Below are 17,609 nucleotides of genomic sequence, written 5' to 3'. Positions count from 1 at the left end.
GCTAACTTTACTTGACCTGTCAGGGTAATGGAGAGTGCACAGCCCCCTTCCCCTGAAACAGGAGCTGTTCCCTGAGTTCCCTGGCCAGACAGCATGGGTCATAAAAGGTTGGAAGATGTTTTGAGTTTTTATTACACAATGCTCTTCCTGATATTTTTTTAAAATCTTGCCTCTAACCCTAACCCCAAATTACAAAAAAAGACTACAATGAAGACTGAAACTGATAAAAACAAAAGTTAAAAAAAAAAAAAACTTTTTTGAAAAAATGAAAACTAAATTAAACTAGAAAACCTGTTTTAAAATGAATTTAAACTACAGTCAAAACAAAATATAAACAAAAAATTAAGAAAAATACAAAACTACAATAACCTTGGTTTACAAGTAGTTTTTCCAGCAAGCCCATTAGGAAAACTTCCTCTGAATGAACTGAAGTTAGAAAGCAGTAGGAAGCAGCACATAGTCAGGCTGGTGTTGTTTATCTGATGCATGTCGCACAAACTCAGTAAAGCAACATGAAGCAGGATGAACGAAAACATCTGAGGTAGAAAAAAGAATCATTTCATGAGCAAGAACAGTGAAAAAGTCTGTTTGTATGTAGCATTATTTTATATACAAAAGCTGACTGCATAACATGAGTCTTTGTTGCATTATCTGCTTGATATCCTGTCCTGATTTCTCAAATTCCTCCCCAACTTTCGGGTAAATGTCAGAAGTACAGATACAGTTTATTTCTCAAGGCTCCTGCAAGTGTCCCATTCTGTCCCCTTTGTGACTCCACCTTAAGACCAACAGCAGTCATCCACGTTCATCTATTCTCTCAACACTTTCAGGGTGTTTTGGATCTGTGTGTGTTTGTGTACACAGTTCAGCGCTGACATATGTGACTCATGGTTTCTAGATGAAGGTGCTTAGCGGAGGAGGGAAGATCAAGTAAACACGGAAACACACACACACACACACACACACACACACACACACACACACACACACATGTTTGAGGAGTGTCTGGTGGCTGGGGAGGCCTCCTACAGAGTGAGTGCAGCTCGCTGTGCTTCTATTCAAAGCTGTGCAGAATAAAGAGCTGCAGAGAATAGATGAGAGAAAGAGCGTCTCTTTCTTTCTCCTTCTGTTTTTCTTATATTTAGAGGCCACACACACAACCTCACCCCTCCAGATCCCTCTGTGCTTCTCCTCCTTTCTCCCAGCTCTTTAATCTCTGTGTCATTTCCCCTTCAGATGGATGTTTTATCTAAGAGTATTCAGGAATTATTGACAAGAAATCCCAAATCTGACAAAAACAATGTAACCGGCAAGTTCTGTTTGTTAGTTTTTCTTTGAGCATCCACCTTTCTTTATCCATGCACTCATGGAAAACAGAAACTTGTTTCTGCAAGCTTAATTCCTGCGTGTAAATTGTGATCCTTTAAATGTCTGAAGTTTTATGTGTTGCTTTGTAGATTTTGCCCTCACATAAAAATTAGTCTCAGACAAAAAACTCTATTTAATGTCAGGATCTTCTGGAGAGCTGTGTGTGAAGTAATTTCACCATCAGAACATTTGGTGAATGAGGCTCATTGTCTCCACACTCCAACTGTTCAGAACGGTATGTTCGTTTTTTGATTCATGTGTTTGGACACACTGTGGACCTTTCTGTGAAAACAGCAAACAAACAAATCACAAACAAGATGACAGAATCATTCGCCGGATAAAAGTTGGAACACACGTCATGTTCAGATGTAACCTTAGTACAGATTTAATTTTTCTTTCTTTCTTTCTTTCTTTCTTTCTTTCTTTCTTTCTTTCTTTCTTTCTTTCTTTCTTTCTTTCTTTCTTTCTTTCTTTCTTTCTTTCTTTCTTTCTTTCTCACTTCGTACCATCAGTTCAGCCTCCGTCTGTGAATCAGCGAGCATGCCTAATGACACCCACACAGACATTATTCAGACATTTCCCGCCCTCAGTGAAAGTGATGTACATATATATGTGTGTGTGTGTGTGTGTGTGTGTGTGTGTGTGTGTGTGTGTGTGTGTGTGTGTGTGTGTGTGTGTGTGTGTGTGTGTGTGTGTGTGTGCGCAGTAAGACCTTCATAAGGCTTGAACAGAAAGGACCTGTAAAGTCTTCATTGTGAGCTCAGGGCACAGAGGCTCCGCTGCATGGATGAGCCGCTGTGCGTCACACGGTGCCATTCTTCCTTTCAACAATTCAGGGACATAATCTGAGTCATCGTTACACACAAGAACACACACTTTGATCTCTACTTTTCTTTAAAGAAGAAAACATACACACTTAAATATATTGCAGCTTTTTGAACCAACATCCTCCTTCATTTCTTTTAGACCTCTCAGAGACTCAGCTGTTATTATCCCATTTCATTCCCCGAAAATATATCCTCCTTGTCTCCTCTCTTGCCTCCTTCTTCCTATGCTAATCCCCCTTGCTCTTTGTTTTCTTCCACACCAGACGAGAGGAAGGAAGTAAGTGGATGAGTGTGTGAACCCTCTCCTCTCCTTCTCTCCTCCTGTTTTCTTTCTCTTTCTGTTCCTCGATAAGCCAGGGGCCCCTGAATGTACACAGAGAAAAGGAAAGGCCCCTCTTGGTTTCCTCTACAGTGGCTATAGACACTGGAGTCGGGCTGAATGAAGCTTTTGTTACAGGACGAATGAGTGGTGGAATCATCTCAGAGATGAAAGGAGGGTTCAGTGTCATTAGTCCGTATAGACACTTTCTTTTCTGTTGTTGCAGGATGTGTAAATAGGCTGGAGTGAGAGGAGTTTCATGGGGTTAACTGAGGTTGAAAGCGGAGTGTCAAGCATTGGATCAGCCTTGCAGCTCGTGTGAAGCTTTACTTCCTGTCTGTCATGGGTTAAGCTGCTGTTAGAGAGCAGAGCAGTGTCAGGTGTGATCTGATGTGATCTGCCGTCTGGATCAGGTCCACTGTGTTGACTGAATTTGATTCCCTCTGACCTCTTTCTGTCTGTGTGTCTCTCTCAGGACCTCATTGTGGACCAGACCATAGAGAAGGTTTCATTCTGCGCTCCTGATCGGAACTACGACAAGGCCTTCTCCTACATCTGCAGAGATGGCACCACCAGGCGTTGGATGTGTCACTGCTTCATGGCTCTGAAAGACTCGGTGAGGGGTCAATTAACCTTTTGTCCACCCCTCAAGGATTTTCACTGCTTAAACAGACAAAGACAAGACATCTTGTTCCTCTACCTCCTGTGCCACTTGCCTCTTAACCTAGCTCAGGGGGTCGTCTATTCATGGTCCCTGTAGTCAGGGGAGGGTTGCTTGATGTTTGGGAAACGTTCACATTGCTGCGTTCTCTGTCTGCAGTATTTATTTTAATATGAAGAAACACAGGAAGTTAAACTATATATAAATGCAGTTGCTCTTTATGTAACCATAATATGACTCCCTTTGCCACTGTTGCCTCACAACAAGAATGATGATGGTTTTTATTTCCAGCTAGGCAGGAACTCTATGTGTGGAGTTTCCATGTTTTCCCCATGTACGGTCTCTCTAAATTATCTGTAGATGTGTGTGTGAAAGGTTGTTTTTCCTCTACATGTAGCCCTGTAATAGACTGGGGGTCTGTCAGGGGTGTACCCTGTATTTCTACCAATGACACTTTGAACACACTCGATCCATGACCCCTGACAGTGTAATGTGGTAAAGATAACGGACAAAAATTTCTTTGAACTCGATCCAATTTGAGTAATTTAGTCATTTTCTTGCAGCAGAATCAGCGAACTAGTAAAATCTATCCTGAATGTAGACGTGAGTCCATGTTTGACCCCAGGTTTACAAGTTGCAGTTAAAAAAGGTTGCTGTGAATTTCGTGGTTGCTCACTGGCAGCAAAGCAAAATTAGAATAGAACTTTATTTGTCATTGCAACAAGTACAATGAAATTGCAAACGACAAAATTGCAAATGTATAAAATAAAAATAAAAATGAAAAAATAAATTAAATATAAATAAATGATAAAATACAATAATAGAATAAAATAATAGCTATATTTATGTAAAAATACAATATAAATTAATAATATTGAAATAAATTAAATTATTAAAATGTATTTTATTGCAAAATTATTAATTGTATAATAAGCTACTGTAAAATGATTGAATGTATAATTGGTAATACTTCTTTGACAGCATTATTACTGATTTTTTTCCCCACAATCCTCTGCTGTTAAGAGAAATATATGCAGAAAAAAACTTTGTCGCCAGTTACTGTGAATATGACGGTAAAATACTCGGGTTGAGCAATTCTGGGAATAGTCAAAGTTGGAAACTTTCTATGAGAATTTTCAGATATTGACCAGAAATTTTTAGGAATTTATAGAAACTGCGTTTGCCTGGTCATATACATGTATAAATAATCAACATTTCAGTTGTCTTTAAAGCAGTTCTGCATGCAAACATGACTAATGCTATATTTTTTAAATGGCATTATAAGTGAATTTCCAGGAAGTTTCTCTAACCGGTTCTAACCGTTATGAATAAAGGCATAAATAATTATCATTAGCAAAAATACATGCAAATACACCCACATTTATAAATCAGTTTTTTCAGCTGTAGATATTTAAAGGTTTCTTTCATAGAGCAACAAAAACCATAAAAGGTGAAAAATATAAGTTTTTTAGCAATCCAACTTTTAGAAAAATTCATTCAGGCTGATGGCAACAAACCTGTGAAAAATTCCAATATCCCCAAGCTACAATTTCCATGTAAAGTTTTAGGAAATTTCCCCAAATTAATTGGAAATTATCCACCCTTTTGCAACCCTGGTTAAGATTACAAAAATAAGTTACGGCATGGTGAAAAAAGTTTCTTTTGAAAGTTTATAACAGCCGAGGGAAGCCTTGATGCACAAGGACAGAATGTCTGTTTCTTGGAGTTTGGATCATTCCTCTATGGTAACAGTTTTATCAGTGTGTAACAAACTTTCCTTCCCTTTATCAGTCAGCACAAGCAGCACAGCAGCATTTAGAAAATGCAGAAAGAAATGTTGCAGATTTAATTGTTGGTACAGCCTTGAAAGCAGGTTTTGATCGGCTAAATAAAAAGAGCAGGAACTATTTGACTGAAAGTAATTAGTAAATGTTAATAGCTTTTTATCGACCAAATGGGAAAAATGTTTTGAGTTGTTGTCAACTATGCTGAACTAAAACTATGAAGCACAAAAGGTAAGTTTTGATTACACATTTTTCAAACTATTTTCACTTTAACTAATACTTCAAATTTACAAAGTGCTTATCAATAATGACCGTCTGTCTTCATTAGAGTGAGGGATCAAGAAAATCATCCAAAATTGTTTTTTCTTTGACTTCTTAAAAGTTTAAACTTCATCTTTGACTCATTATAGACCTAACCAGAAATGTGTTATTAAAAAAAAGAAATTAAATAATCATGATTGAAATCATCAGCATTGTGTTGGTATCATGAGAAGAAAGCATTTCTATTTGTAGACAACGTCCAAAGTAACTCATGAACAGGTTGTTGTGCTGTTCTTGTGATTGTTGTAGTCAGGGCGGTTTGCGACCTCGTGGATGTCTGTTTCACTGACCTTGAAGTTGTAATTTAAAACCAACTACAGCAGAGTTGAAAGCGTCCTGGAGCACCGCGGTCTCAACACGACGGTGGTTTCATCAGCTTAGACTGTGAGTCGGATTATTAATGTGGATGGAGGCTAGCATGGCACAGACCTGTGGGATTAGGAGAGGGGATTAGACAGAAGCCTGTAGAGTTATCTGTCCATCTCTGTCTGTCTCTATTTCCATCACACTCCATATCTCTGTGCGCTCATCTTAAACCGAGCTGTCTCCTCTGCAGCTGGTTGTGCTGGTGGTTGGTTGAATTACAAACAGCAGGCTGGAAACAGCTGCAGTCAGGACTGTGGAGCAAAACCCAGGCTGCACTCAGAGAGATTGGAGATTGACATTGTACCCTGATTCTGCTGCAGTGTCTGTGGATGTAGAAACTCATAAAATAACAAACAATGAAGCTGTAGTGTGGTCTTGATGTTTAAATTGTCCCAACTAATGTTTCCCTGCCTCTAGGGGGAGAGACTGAGCCACGCTGTCGGCTGTGCGTTTGCTGCGTGTCTGGAGAGGAAGCAGCGCAGGGAGAAGGAGTGCGGCGTGACAGCTTCTTTTGACACCATTCGCACCCTGTTTGTGCGTGACGGCTCCTTCCGCGCCAACTCCTCCAGCAGTGACGACAAAATGCAGGACAAGAAGAAAGGTAGACTTTAACAGCCTATTCTCAGTGTGCGCATGTAGTCAACGAAGTAATCCCTAAAATGTTGAAGTCAAGCACACAATGAGAAAAGTAATGACACTATAGATGGGTACCGAGTTAGGTACTTTAATGGGTACTGACTGAATTCTGTCAAAAGTACCGGTTACGGATTCATGTAAAATCAAAAGGTACCATGTTTGGGTACCTAAATGCATCCTTGTGACTGTAAGGGAGTGGAAGAGTAGGTGATTTTCCATGCTGGACATGAACACAGCATTACAGGGTTATATACTGAGGAATAAATATGTTAAATTGAAAAATATTTGATTAAAGAAACTGATATTTTTTACCACATAAACACAAAAAAGTACTGAAAATTGGTATCGTTGAGTACCGGTACCGATTGCTAGGTACCGTATCATTTCAAATGTGAAAGGTACCCATCCCTAGATGACGCTCATTTTTTTATGATGCCACCTTCATTTGGGCATTTGTCCTGTTGCCATCTTGGTTTTTTGGAGCAGAAATAACCGCATGTAAACAACAAAACCTCTCATTACTCTTCTATTCTTGTTGCAAGACCACAGTGGAAGCAACCCATCAATCAAAAGTAGTAGAAAATGTTTGGTGAAGCAACAAATTCATTAAAAAGTGGGTTACTTTTTCTCATCAGAATTAATATAATGAAGTATTTTCATAACTACAGTCTCCTCCTGCTGGTCAACAGAAATAATGCAGGTTCAAACAATTTTCTATTTGGTTTTGGGACCTGATTCTAGTGGACTATGCCATGACCCTGAAACTCCCCCTCTCCTTCAGACCAATCCTCTGCCATCCCTGCTCTCCCACCCGGCACAGCTTCCCCACCCGAGGGTGCAGCATCCCCCATGGATCGGTCAGCACCCGGCGGACCGCATGCTATCCCTCGCCGCCACGCGCCCATAGAGCAGCTGGTACGTCAGGGCTCATTCAGGGGATTTCCTGCCCTCAGTCAGAAGAACTCACCCTTCAAGAGGCAGCTGTCGCTCCGCCTCAACGACCTGCCGTCCACACTGCAGCGCAAGACCGACTTCCAGACCAAGAACCCCGGTGAGTTCAAGAGTTCCTGAAGTCAGACTGCTGTAGTGCTGACCTGCTGTCCTTTCTGTTTTGGGGTCAGGGACTGATGTGAGATAACACACATCTGAAGAGAAAAGTAGCAGAGAGGTTTTAGCAGATGGATGCAGCATTAGCTATTGTTTTGAAAATGTTTTATCCTACTTCAAACATCAAAACTTTTTGTTTCTTGTGAATATTTTTAATTTTTTCGATCAGAAAGTCGCACAACCAGAGCACTGGTTTGACTGCGTGTCACGTCCCACTTTCTCTTCCCAGCTTCCTACGCTGACGACTGTCTTGTCTCTCCAAATAACAGCATAAAATACACACGTAAATGAAAAAAAAAGGTTATAAATCTTAAATAATCTTAAATCTTATCCCATGACCTGCCTTCTTTAGTTTTAGGTCAAGAAGAAAAATAACGATCCTTGTTTGAAGCCATGTTTTATTGTTGTTTATGGCAGTACCGACAATCAGACATGTATAACTCTGAGATCTGTGCGTTTTTCACAAGATAACAAACACTTACTGATTTATCACTCGCAGGTTAATATATATGCAGACACACACACAGACAAACAGACACACCCACTCTGTATGGTGCCAGATCAGAGCACTCAGGTGGGAGGCTGATTACAGTCATTAGCAGAGATGAGAGTTGAGTCGTCTGACTGAAGCACCAAACCTCAACATTCCACTCCCACACCTTCTCCATTCCTACCATTCACTACTTCCATATCATCCTCTAATCTCCCATGATGCTTAGTGTATATATTCAGCGGTTGTGAATCTCACAAACATGATGTTCCCCTTTCACCCTGGATCACATACACACACAGAGACGTACACAGACGCACACACTTAGCTACAGCAGCCAATTCCACTGCCTCCCTGCTCCCTTGTGACTCTCTCTGAACAATGTGCGTATTGATTTGTGCGGTCAATCAGCTGTCCTGGTTAGCCTTCAGCAAGCCTTCTGTCTGCCCTTGAACCTGCATCTGCACTGAGAGAAACACACTCACACACAGACATACACACATGTGAGGAGTGCTTCTGTGCTCTGTGGGACACTGACAAGTCTCAGGAAAGAGAGGGATCACAGAGTGGATCTCTGTGGAACAAAGCGCTGAAAAATCTTTAATGGGAGACCTTGAACACACCTCCAGCACTCTCCCTGCAGAACTCACAGCGTGGAGGAGCACAGAGCACACTGACGAGACAGGGTTACATGTGTGAAGAAAGAAGCAGCACAGAGGTTTGAGATGTGGTCGATGATTGACTAACTTCACTTTGAGACCACACCTCTACGATAATCAGATGCATGCCAAAAAAAACCCCCAAAATCTGACCCATCAATATTAACATTGCTGCAAATAATTAAATGAAATGCACCCAAGAAAAGTTAGATTTGTGCATATTTGAGTTCCTTCTCTGGAGCTCACAGTAAAATTGAAAAATTCCTTTTCTTTTCATCACACCAAAAAAAAAAAAAGTGCTATGTGGACATAAATCTATTAGCCTTCATCAGTTTGCACAAAAGCAGAAATTTGTTAAAAAATTCAATTTTCAGAGCCTTTTATAGCATTCAGTGAACAACAGTGGGGAGGACAAACCTCTTTTAATAGAAAGAAATAGTCTCCCCAAGTGTCTCCCGATGTTACTTGTGTGTTCCTGAAACTGATTTTGAAGCAGATCGGCTATCCTGGCCATATTGGAAGTGGCAAGGGCTTCGAGCACAGCTATAGGGTGCCTGTAAGTCACATGAGCTGAGCTGTGCCTCTGATTGGATGAGCTCATGATCTTAATATCCTCTAAACTGCCGAGTTAGAAAAAAAATCACCCTTTGTACAGTGTGAGCCGATAATGAAATCATCGATTCAGGCAGGAGACGATTTTTGAACCAGGCTGTAAATAGTTTAATTTCTGAAGTGAAAACAGATTTTTTTTTTGGCTTGGAGTGTATGTGGCTTTCAGCACTTCCAGAGCCAGCCTCAAGTGGATACTGGAGGAACAGCAGATTTCAGCACTTCTGCATTGTCTCATAGTCTTAGACCAGAGGTTTCTGCTTGGCAGGACCAGACGTCTTTGACGATACACATCAGAAACAGTCTGTTATATCCCTCCTGACACACAGATTGAGGAGCTGTAGAGCAAAAGTTTCTCTTCCTGCACACCGAATGCAACTCACAACTATATTCTCGGAAAATGAAGGCTGGTGTTTCAAAGACAGGAGGCTCACACTGTCCTCCACTGTGCAAGATGTTTTTACTTCCTGAATGTTACTGAAAGTTACTGTCCTGATGTAAGAATAACCAAACCAGGTGATTCGTCTTACGTGGTTTTTAACTTGAACTGAATTTTATTAAACATGAAGGGAACTAAATACACTGCTAATATTAGTGATAATAAATTAATAAATAATAAACAACGGCTTAATGTAAAGGTTTTAGTCAAAAGGGGTCTGGATTGTAATCAAGAGAAAAACTAGAATTGAACTTTATTTGTCATTGCAACAAAGTACAACAAAATTGCAAAAAATTATTTGAAAAAATATGAAAATAAAATATGAAATATAAAGATATATACAATAATATAAAAATGAAATATATAAATTCTAAAGATAATATAAAAAGAAATAAAGGATAAAAAAACATCTTTTTAAAGTGAGAAACCACAGGCCAGAAGGAGGGATAAGATGTGATGTCTATTTATATCTGTGCTCGGTGCTGTGGAGGTTTAAAGCTGCAGTCATTGTCAGAGAGGAACATTATGCTGCATAATCCCTCTCTGCTGCGATCAGTTTCAGCTGCTTTAAAAACACAGATAAACTGAGCCAGATTCAGCTCCCCCTGAGTCATGATGAGGCACAAAGCAATGACATAACAGGCTGAAACGTACACTAAGTATAACACTGCATGTTTCAGGGTTGTTTGCACAATTCAGCTCGGTCTGTGAGCGGTGTTGTGACTTAGTGTGAACCTTGTTATTTTTAATAAGAGATTCCCAATTATCCCAACATAATGTTTGCGATGAGAAGTTGTGTTTTTAGTGTTTTTTTAGGTCAAAAGAGGCAAACATCAAAGTCTTCTTCTGCTCCAGTTTCAATGCTTTTGATGCTAACTGGGTCTGTTACACAAACTAATGAATATTTCTCTCCCTCTGTTTTTTTTTTATCTTCCTTCCTTTCTCCTATTTCTTCCTTTTTTTGTATTCCCCTCCTGCGGCTCCCTTTCTTTCTCGCTGGTTTCAGAGATGGATATGGGGTTACCAGGAGAGGGAGACAGTAGTATTAACGCCCTGTGTGGTCAAATAAACGCCTCCCTCACCAAGCCATCAGATGAGCTCTTCTCCAACCCGTCTGCAAACGGTCCTCCAGCCTGCACCGTGCCCCCCATCCTGCCCCCACCACCTGCACCACCACAGGGTAAGGAAATCTGCATCCGATCAATACCCCGATTGATTTTTTCAAAGAACAGGCGCTAAACTGAACCCAGTGGTGAGTAAATTTTCACACTTACTAAATCTTTAACTTTATCCTCACAGCCACCTCTTCCTGGGTGCAGCCCGAGCCTCCTCTCAGCTCCCCTCCTCCAGTTTCTGTGGCCATGCAGATGCAGATGCAGATGCAGAGTGGACACAGGCGTACGCCCTCCGAGGCAGAAAGATGGCTGGAAGAGGTCTCCAAGGCTGTCAAGGCTCAGCAGACCCCTCCTCCAGGTCCCACCATCCCCACTATCCCCGGACCCCCCTCTGTATCCAACCAGCAGATGTCCAGTCAGGCAGCTGTTGCCTCCACAGTCCCTCTTGCTCTTGGCACCATGTCCAAACCGCTCATCTCGGGTCCTTCTGGTCTCTCAGGTCCGACCCAGATGCCCCTCCAACCCATCTCTATATCATCAGTTCCCCTAATACCAGGCCCTCCAGTTACAGGCCCTCCTATGTCTCTACCCTCGATGTCCATCCCCACCATGTCTGGTCCAAGTATGACAGGGGCACCAATGATGCAGCCCACCATCCCTCAAGGCTCCCTCCCCAGCTCCATGCAGCCCTTCCCCCTGGCTTTTGACGCCACTCCAGCCCCTGTGGGAATGTTCGCCAGCCAGCCTGTCCAGCCGGCATTTGTGCCTATGCAGACCTACATGCCAGGCTTGGCCAGCAGCATGACCTACCCCAACGCCAGCGTGCCTGTGGTTGGCATCACACCGTCTCAAATGGTGGCTAATGTCTTCTGCACCGCCACAGGGTCGTCTGGCGCAGGGGGCACCATGGGCTCAGCAGTTGGAGGACCCAAAGTGGGGGTGCTTGGATCAGTCGGGCCACACCATTCTTACTCAGGAGCACCGAATGTAGTTGGGGACACCACAGGGTTTTCCACTCCACCACTATCAACAACAATTAACGGCCTCCCTCCACAAAGTAGCATGATGGACCTGCAGAACGGGACCCCCAGCAGCAGTAGCAGCTGGCCGCCAGAGGGCAGCCAGCTAACAGCTCCAGCACCTACGGCTTCACAAGACGATGACCGTTTCGAGGCCAAGTGGGCGGCACTGGAGGCCAAGCCGGCGCCTGGCAATGCGGCGCCAGCTGCAGCCCCTAACCCGTTCTCCAACAATCTTCAAAAGTCTTTTGAAGTGGAGCCAGAGTTGTCCTCCCAAAGCTGCTCGAGCACTGGAATTAAAGCCTGAGGGAGCCTGGCTCTGATTCCAGCATCTCTGCTTAGTGAGAACAGGATGCAAGTCCTTGAGGTTAGCCTAGCATCTGACCTGTGGCAGCCTAGCATCTAACTAAAAGCCCTCATAGGAGTCAGTGCTACTACGTTATTGATTGCTTTCTTTACACTCCTTTGAGAGTTTTGGCGGAAGCTGGCGGATTGCTGGGCTGCTACAGGAACATCAGGTCTTGTGCTGCCTGGACTTGATGGGCTATATCCATCCACTCCACCTGCTAACCACCTCCCTCCCTTGCTTTCACTTCTCCACTCTGGCTTTGCTTTACCTGCCACGAGTCCCTGGATGTACTGTACGTGCCTCCCTGAGAATAACACCGGGGACACAGCTCAGCGGTTCCTTTCTTTAAAAAGGGACTCCACACAGATGCATTCCAAACGACGAATGAGATGTTATTTATCTGGTGGAGATTTTGGAGGAGAGTTTAGCGGATATTGCTGCATCACAAGACGTGCAGAGAGGCCGAGAAGCAATTTGTTGACTGGTGATCAGACTGATGCTGATCTTAGCCGAGCACAGCGAGAGTCTAGATACCTGAGAGGACTTGCCAATGATGTGAGACGCGACCCTATCGACCCAAAAGGACTTACTGACTAACAGTAGAGATTTATGGCCAAAACTATTTTATTTATTGTGTTTCTTTTTTTTTAATTCCAACAAGTTATACACATGAAACTTAAACCTTTACAGCAGCGTTCCAGGAGCGTTATTTATTAAGTTGCACCAGAAAAAGAAAGGAAACCACAGGTAGCAGACAGGTATCAGAGCAGCAGAGAGTCATGCAGCAGGAACCAAGTAGCAAGCGCTGACCGACAGTACAGCAGTGCGTAGTGCAACATGTGACACAGTCATGTAAATAGCAGCATGTTTCTTCCACCCGTCAGCCTCTCACATACAAACGCTTCACTGCTGGTGAGGCGGACACGGCTTCACTTTGGCTCTGTGCCCCCATTTCTCTTACAGAAAGCGTAACAACATCAAGGGTTACTGGGACATGAAAAATGACTTCAGGACATACAGCACTCAGACACTCCGGACAATACAGCACAGTGAGTCCAACAGGACTCTATCTTCTCCCAAAACATCCGAGGAATGTTGATAACTCAGTGGAAACAAACAGAAAATATCTTTAACACTGTGCAACTGCTTGAGAAAATGATGCACTAGATTCCTACATTCATAGATCCTTTAATATGTTCAAACACAGGGTATAGTCTTCATGTACTATATGATTTTGTATCTCACTCTGTACTACTGTGTCAGCTGCAGCAGTACTGCGCTCATTGCAAATCCGGGTGTTGTTATGTGGAGGTGAAAAGAGACGAGGAACATGAGCAGTGTGGACCAAAATCTGGATTTGTTATTGATGTAGATTTATCAGAAATTGAGTTGACAGGTGGAGAGTTTAATTCAGAAGAGCTAAGAATGAAAAAAGGATCAAATGTATGTGAAAGATTGAAGGAGAGCAAAGAGTCATACCTTAAAGAGATGGAGGATGTCTGAAAAGAATAAAAGATATAAAATGTGATAAAAGTGAGGAGTCTGTGAAAAGAAGAAGTCAAAACAAATTCATGTGAAGCCTACAACATAACCCCGACTGACCTTTTCTTTCACTTCTCTGTTCATGTTCCTTGACTCTTAAAACCTCACGATCAACACATTTCTCCTGTTTTCTAAAAAAGTGCTTTTTATTTTACAACCACAGTCTCTCAAACAAGATTCCTCTCTAATATACGTAAAACTTCTTACACTTAAAGTCAAAAAAGCTTTCTCTATTCCGACTCTGTGTCTAGAATGAGTCATCAAACTCAAGGTCGATTCAAGAACATCACAGAGTGTCTTTAAAGAAGGGCTCTGTCTCTCATGATTTCTGTACCCTCTCTGAAAACTGAAACCTGGCTAGAGATGCTCTTATTATGTTTCTTGGTAATGAAATTGTATGGGTATGGACTTCCTCTGATAGCGTTTTCTGCTCATTAACTCCCCACAGTTTAATTATCTCGTTGGGTCTCTTCCTGTGGCGGTGAGCCCGTCTGACAGGCTGCCTCTCAGAGAGCTGAAACTGTCCTTTCAGGGTTTGAATCCTTTCTTTTTAAACAGATCGACATTTCTTCCTGACTGAGCGAATCCAAATCTTTCTTTCTACCGATTGATTCACGTATAAAATTACTGCTTTTATTTTTTTTGAAAGTATATTTTAGTCCTCAACTCTTGTTTGCACGGCCTCCAAATTATAAATGTAGGTTAATTGTGTTCCACGTTAAAGCAAACTAAATGACCTCATAAACTTGATTGTAAAACCATAGTTTAGTGATGGTAACAAAGCAAACCAGTGGAATTTATTTTTAATCTTTATTTACAGAATTTTTGTATTTAAACCTACATATTTGTATTGTAATTACATTGTACAAAAGATAAATAAAGTAATATAATATTACACATGCTGATGCCTGTATGAAGTGTCTTTTTGTCCTTTTAAGTTTTCAGTCCATCTCTTTTCTGCTTCATGTTTTCTTTTGTTGTGCTTTCACTTTGCTTCCTGAGATGTCGTCGGCTGTCTCCTGTTATTGATCTGACTCCTTTTACTTTTGATCTTTGTTTCCAAGTTTTCCCTCTTGACTTTGGAGTGAGTGTCAGGCTCATCTCTAAAGGATGGGGGGAAAAAAAGAGAACATGCAGAGAAATAGATAAAATTCCATCACCTGGGTTGGAGAAATTCACCAGCTTTTTAAATCTATTTTAAAAACATTCAAAGACTCAAATGCCGGACAGTTTAAAACCATTAAATTACAAGGTAATGTGTCAGTGTTGGTATTCCTGGATCTTGATATGATGAATGTATTATTTCCATGTTGTGTAATTCACACACTGTACCACAGAGCTTCTCCACAGGCCTGGATCACTTCCGTTTAACCCTTTATATTGTGTTGGAGTCAATTTTGACCTGTTTTCAAGTTTAGGTTTGAAAAAAAAAAACTGTTTACTTTTTTGTATTGGAATGGGCCTCGATCTAATCCTCAAACACAACTATTTTAACACCACAAAAGGAATTTTAAACATTTTCGTAAATTCCAAAGGCCTCAAAAAAAGTGACATCTGGGGTGTTGCGGGTCAAAAATGACCGGGTAAACGGTGCATGCATTTCTTAAAACCTGTTGGTTCCTCCACCACACACACAACTTGCAAGTTGATTTACAATTTGCACTTGCTATTCTGAGTACAAAGAGTTTGTTTAATGAAAAAGAAAGTAGATTTTGCCTTTTCTCTAATATAAATCCATAGGGGTCAGTTTTAACCCGCAACACCACAGATGTTACTATCGTTAATAATGTAAGGTTAGAAACAAAAACACAACTCTTTTTGGTAGGTGTGCTCTAATATTGGTCTTTAAGACTTGCATAATGAGCTTACCCATGATCTTCAAATAGAAATAAAAAAGTGATATAAAACTATTTTTTTTTATTTATTAAAAACGAGTGGAATATTTAAGATAAAAAGAATATAAAGCCAAAAAATAAAACATTTAAAACATTTTTTATATGGATATGAATTCATAATAAGTTTGCTATGAGGTGAAAAACAATTTTGGGTGATTGCTGTTGTTTTTTAAGAATGAACAGGCTAAGTTTAACCACGGGTCAAACTTGACCCGCCAACTCTAAAGACGTCGGCAGCTTTCTGACACAATACAAGGGTTAAGGCTGAACTTGCAGAATGTTTGTGTTTGCGGTTGTTTTCTGTTTCTGTGTGTTTTTGACTGTAGTTTCACTTTGGTACTTTCTACGCATTTGATGTTAATGCAAGTGTTTTGCTTCTTGAAGTGCATTTGTTTCTTTTGCAGCTTGTTTCAGACATTGCATTTGCTTTGGGTGTTTCGCATTTGCTCATGAATGTGCCACATTTAAGTATATGATGCGTGATTTTCATTTTGTACGTTGTTTTACCTGGCTCCGCCTTTTACTATTGTATGGTTCATTCATTCATTTTCAATACTGCTCATCCTGTTCAGCGGGTGGCTGGAGCCTATCCCATCGGTCATTGGGCGAGGGGTGGGGTACACCCTGGACTGGTCGCCAGTCAATCACAGGGTTGACATAGAGACAGACAACCATTCACACACACACTCACACCTATGGACAATTTAGAGTGACCAATTAACCTGATGAGCATGTTTTTGGACTGTGGGAGGAAGCCGGAGGACCCGGAGAGAACCCACGCATGTACAGCAAAAACATGCAAACTCCAAACAGAAAGACCCACCAGCCAAGCTGGGAATCAAACTGGTGATCTTCTTGCTGTGAGGCTGCAGTGCTAACTGGTGTGCCACCGTGCAGCCCTAATGTAAAGTTTTGAAGCCAAAATACCCGTCAGAGGTGCACCATTGTGGAGGCAGAGTTAGCATAGTAGATGAGGAACTCAGAGAATCTGAGTAGAGCCAGGTGACAGTTTTTGGTCCTTTTAAGAGTCTAATCTCTTCTTGGCTCTCCCCCTAACATACTTTATAATCCTCCCCAAAAATACTCAAGAATGGCAGCTGTCAATCATTGCTAACGTGATGTAAAGCCTTGTTTTTAACCTCTAATAACTAATGAAAATGAAACGTTTCAGAATAAAAGAGATGACTTGATTACAAGACAGCCAAATGATATCCTTTAATAACCACAACAGTCGGATATTAATTTTTCTAAGTTTGAAAACAGCCCATCTGGAATGACTTGGGAGATTAATTTTTTGACCTTTACCGCAGCCAGCCACCAGGGGGAGCAGTTTTTGTGGCGACCTCACTTCAAGCCTTGCCCCAGCTTGGAGTGCAGAGTTCAGAAAAGTAAATATTTAAGGTGTAAAAGTTAAAGGTTTTAGAAACATAGGAGCAAGTACCCTAAAGATATCTGGAAGCTACAACAAGTGAAGTGAACAAGGCCTTTCCTCTTATTTTTGGCTCTAGATCATCTTTCATCCAAGGTACAAAACAAAGAAATGCTTTTGTTGACAGATTGAAACAGTTGACACCTCGAGCCTCATTACACTCCAATGTCAGCTCATTCCTCTTGTTTCATCTGCACCTTGTCGACTTTCTTCTCTCCCTGTAATCCCCACACCTCCCTGCTCTCAGCTCCAGGATGTCACCGCTGCCTAACCAGCTCTATCCTGCAGCCTGCTGGGCCGAGCCAGCCAGTCAGCGCTGCTGCTGCTACTCGGGTCACTAATGGAACGAGACAAGGCCTCTTTTCTTCACCAGGGTCGTGAGAAATGGGGCTGACTCTCTTACACACACACACACACACCGCACTGAGTGGTAGCCCTTACTCGGCCATTGTCCTGTGATCTGAGGACACGGAGTGTGTGATGCTGAGATTTCTAACTGTTGTAAAACCTCCAGCAGACAGACTTTTGCTGGGAGCCTGTTTCAACACCACATTTGTTCTCTCACTCAGTCACTACGAGTCTTTCTGGTGTGATAGTTCAGTCAGAGTCAGTGTTAATGAGGCAGAATGAGAGAACATGAAAGGTTTGAGGAACAGAAATATCTCTTGTATTTC

The 17,609-nt window shown here is 41.6% G+C and overlaps 1 protein-coding gene across 2 annotated transcripts in view; it reads left to right on the top strand.

Annotated features, from left to right (window-relative positions):
• Window positions 1-14,459, top strand: part of numbl (NUMB like endocytic adaptor protein) — an 84,632-nt gene extending 70,173 nt beyond the window's left edge. For both annotated transcript variants that reach the window (XM_074680022.1, XM_074680021.1), the window contains exons 5-9: window positions 2,990-3,130; window positions 6,064-6,247; window positions 7,064-7,333; window positions 10,593-10,766; window positions 10,886-14,459. In XM_074680022.1, coding sequence (XP_074536123.1) covers window positions 2,990-3,130; window positions 6,064-6,247; window positions 7,064-7,333; window positions 10,593-10,766; window positions 10,886-12,027 — 1,911 coding nt within the window. In that variant the 3' untranslated portion in view covers window positions 12,028-14,459. The remainder of the gene's footprint in view (window positions 1-2,989; window positions 3,131-6,063; window positions 6,248-7,063; window positions 7,334-10,592; window positions 10,767-10,885) is intronic.
• Window positions 14,460-17,609: the final 3,150 nt, after the last annotated feature.

The sequence above is a fragment of the Halichoeres trimaculatus genome, unplaced genomic scaffold (assembly GCF_033239565.1).
Source record: "Halichoeres trimaculatus isolate MK-OKI-2021-1 unplaced genomic scaffold, fHalTri1.1 fHalTri1_scaffold_9, whole genome shotgun sequence".
NCBI classification, from domain to species: Eukaryota; Metazoa; Chordata; class Actinopteri; order Labriformes; family Labridae; genus Halichoeres; species Halichoeres trimaculatus.
This window is presented reverse-complemented; position numbering and strand designations above follow the sequence as displayed.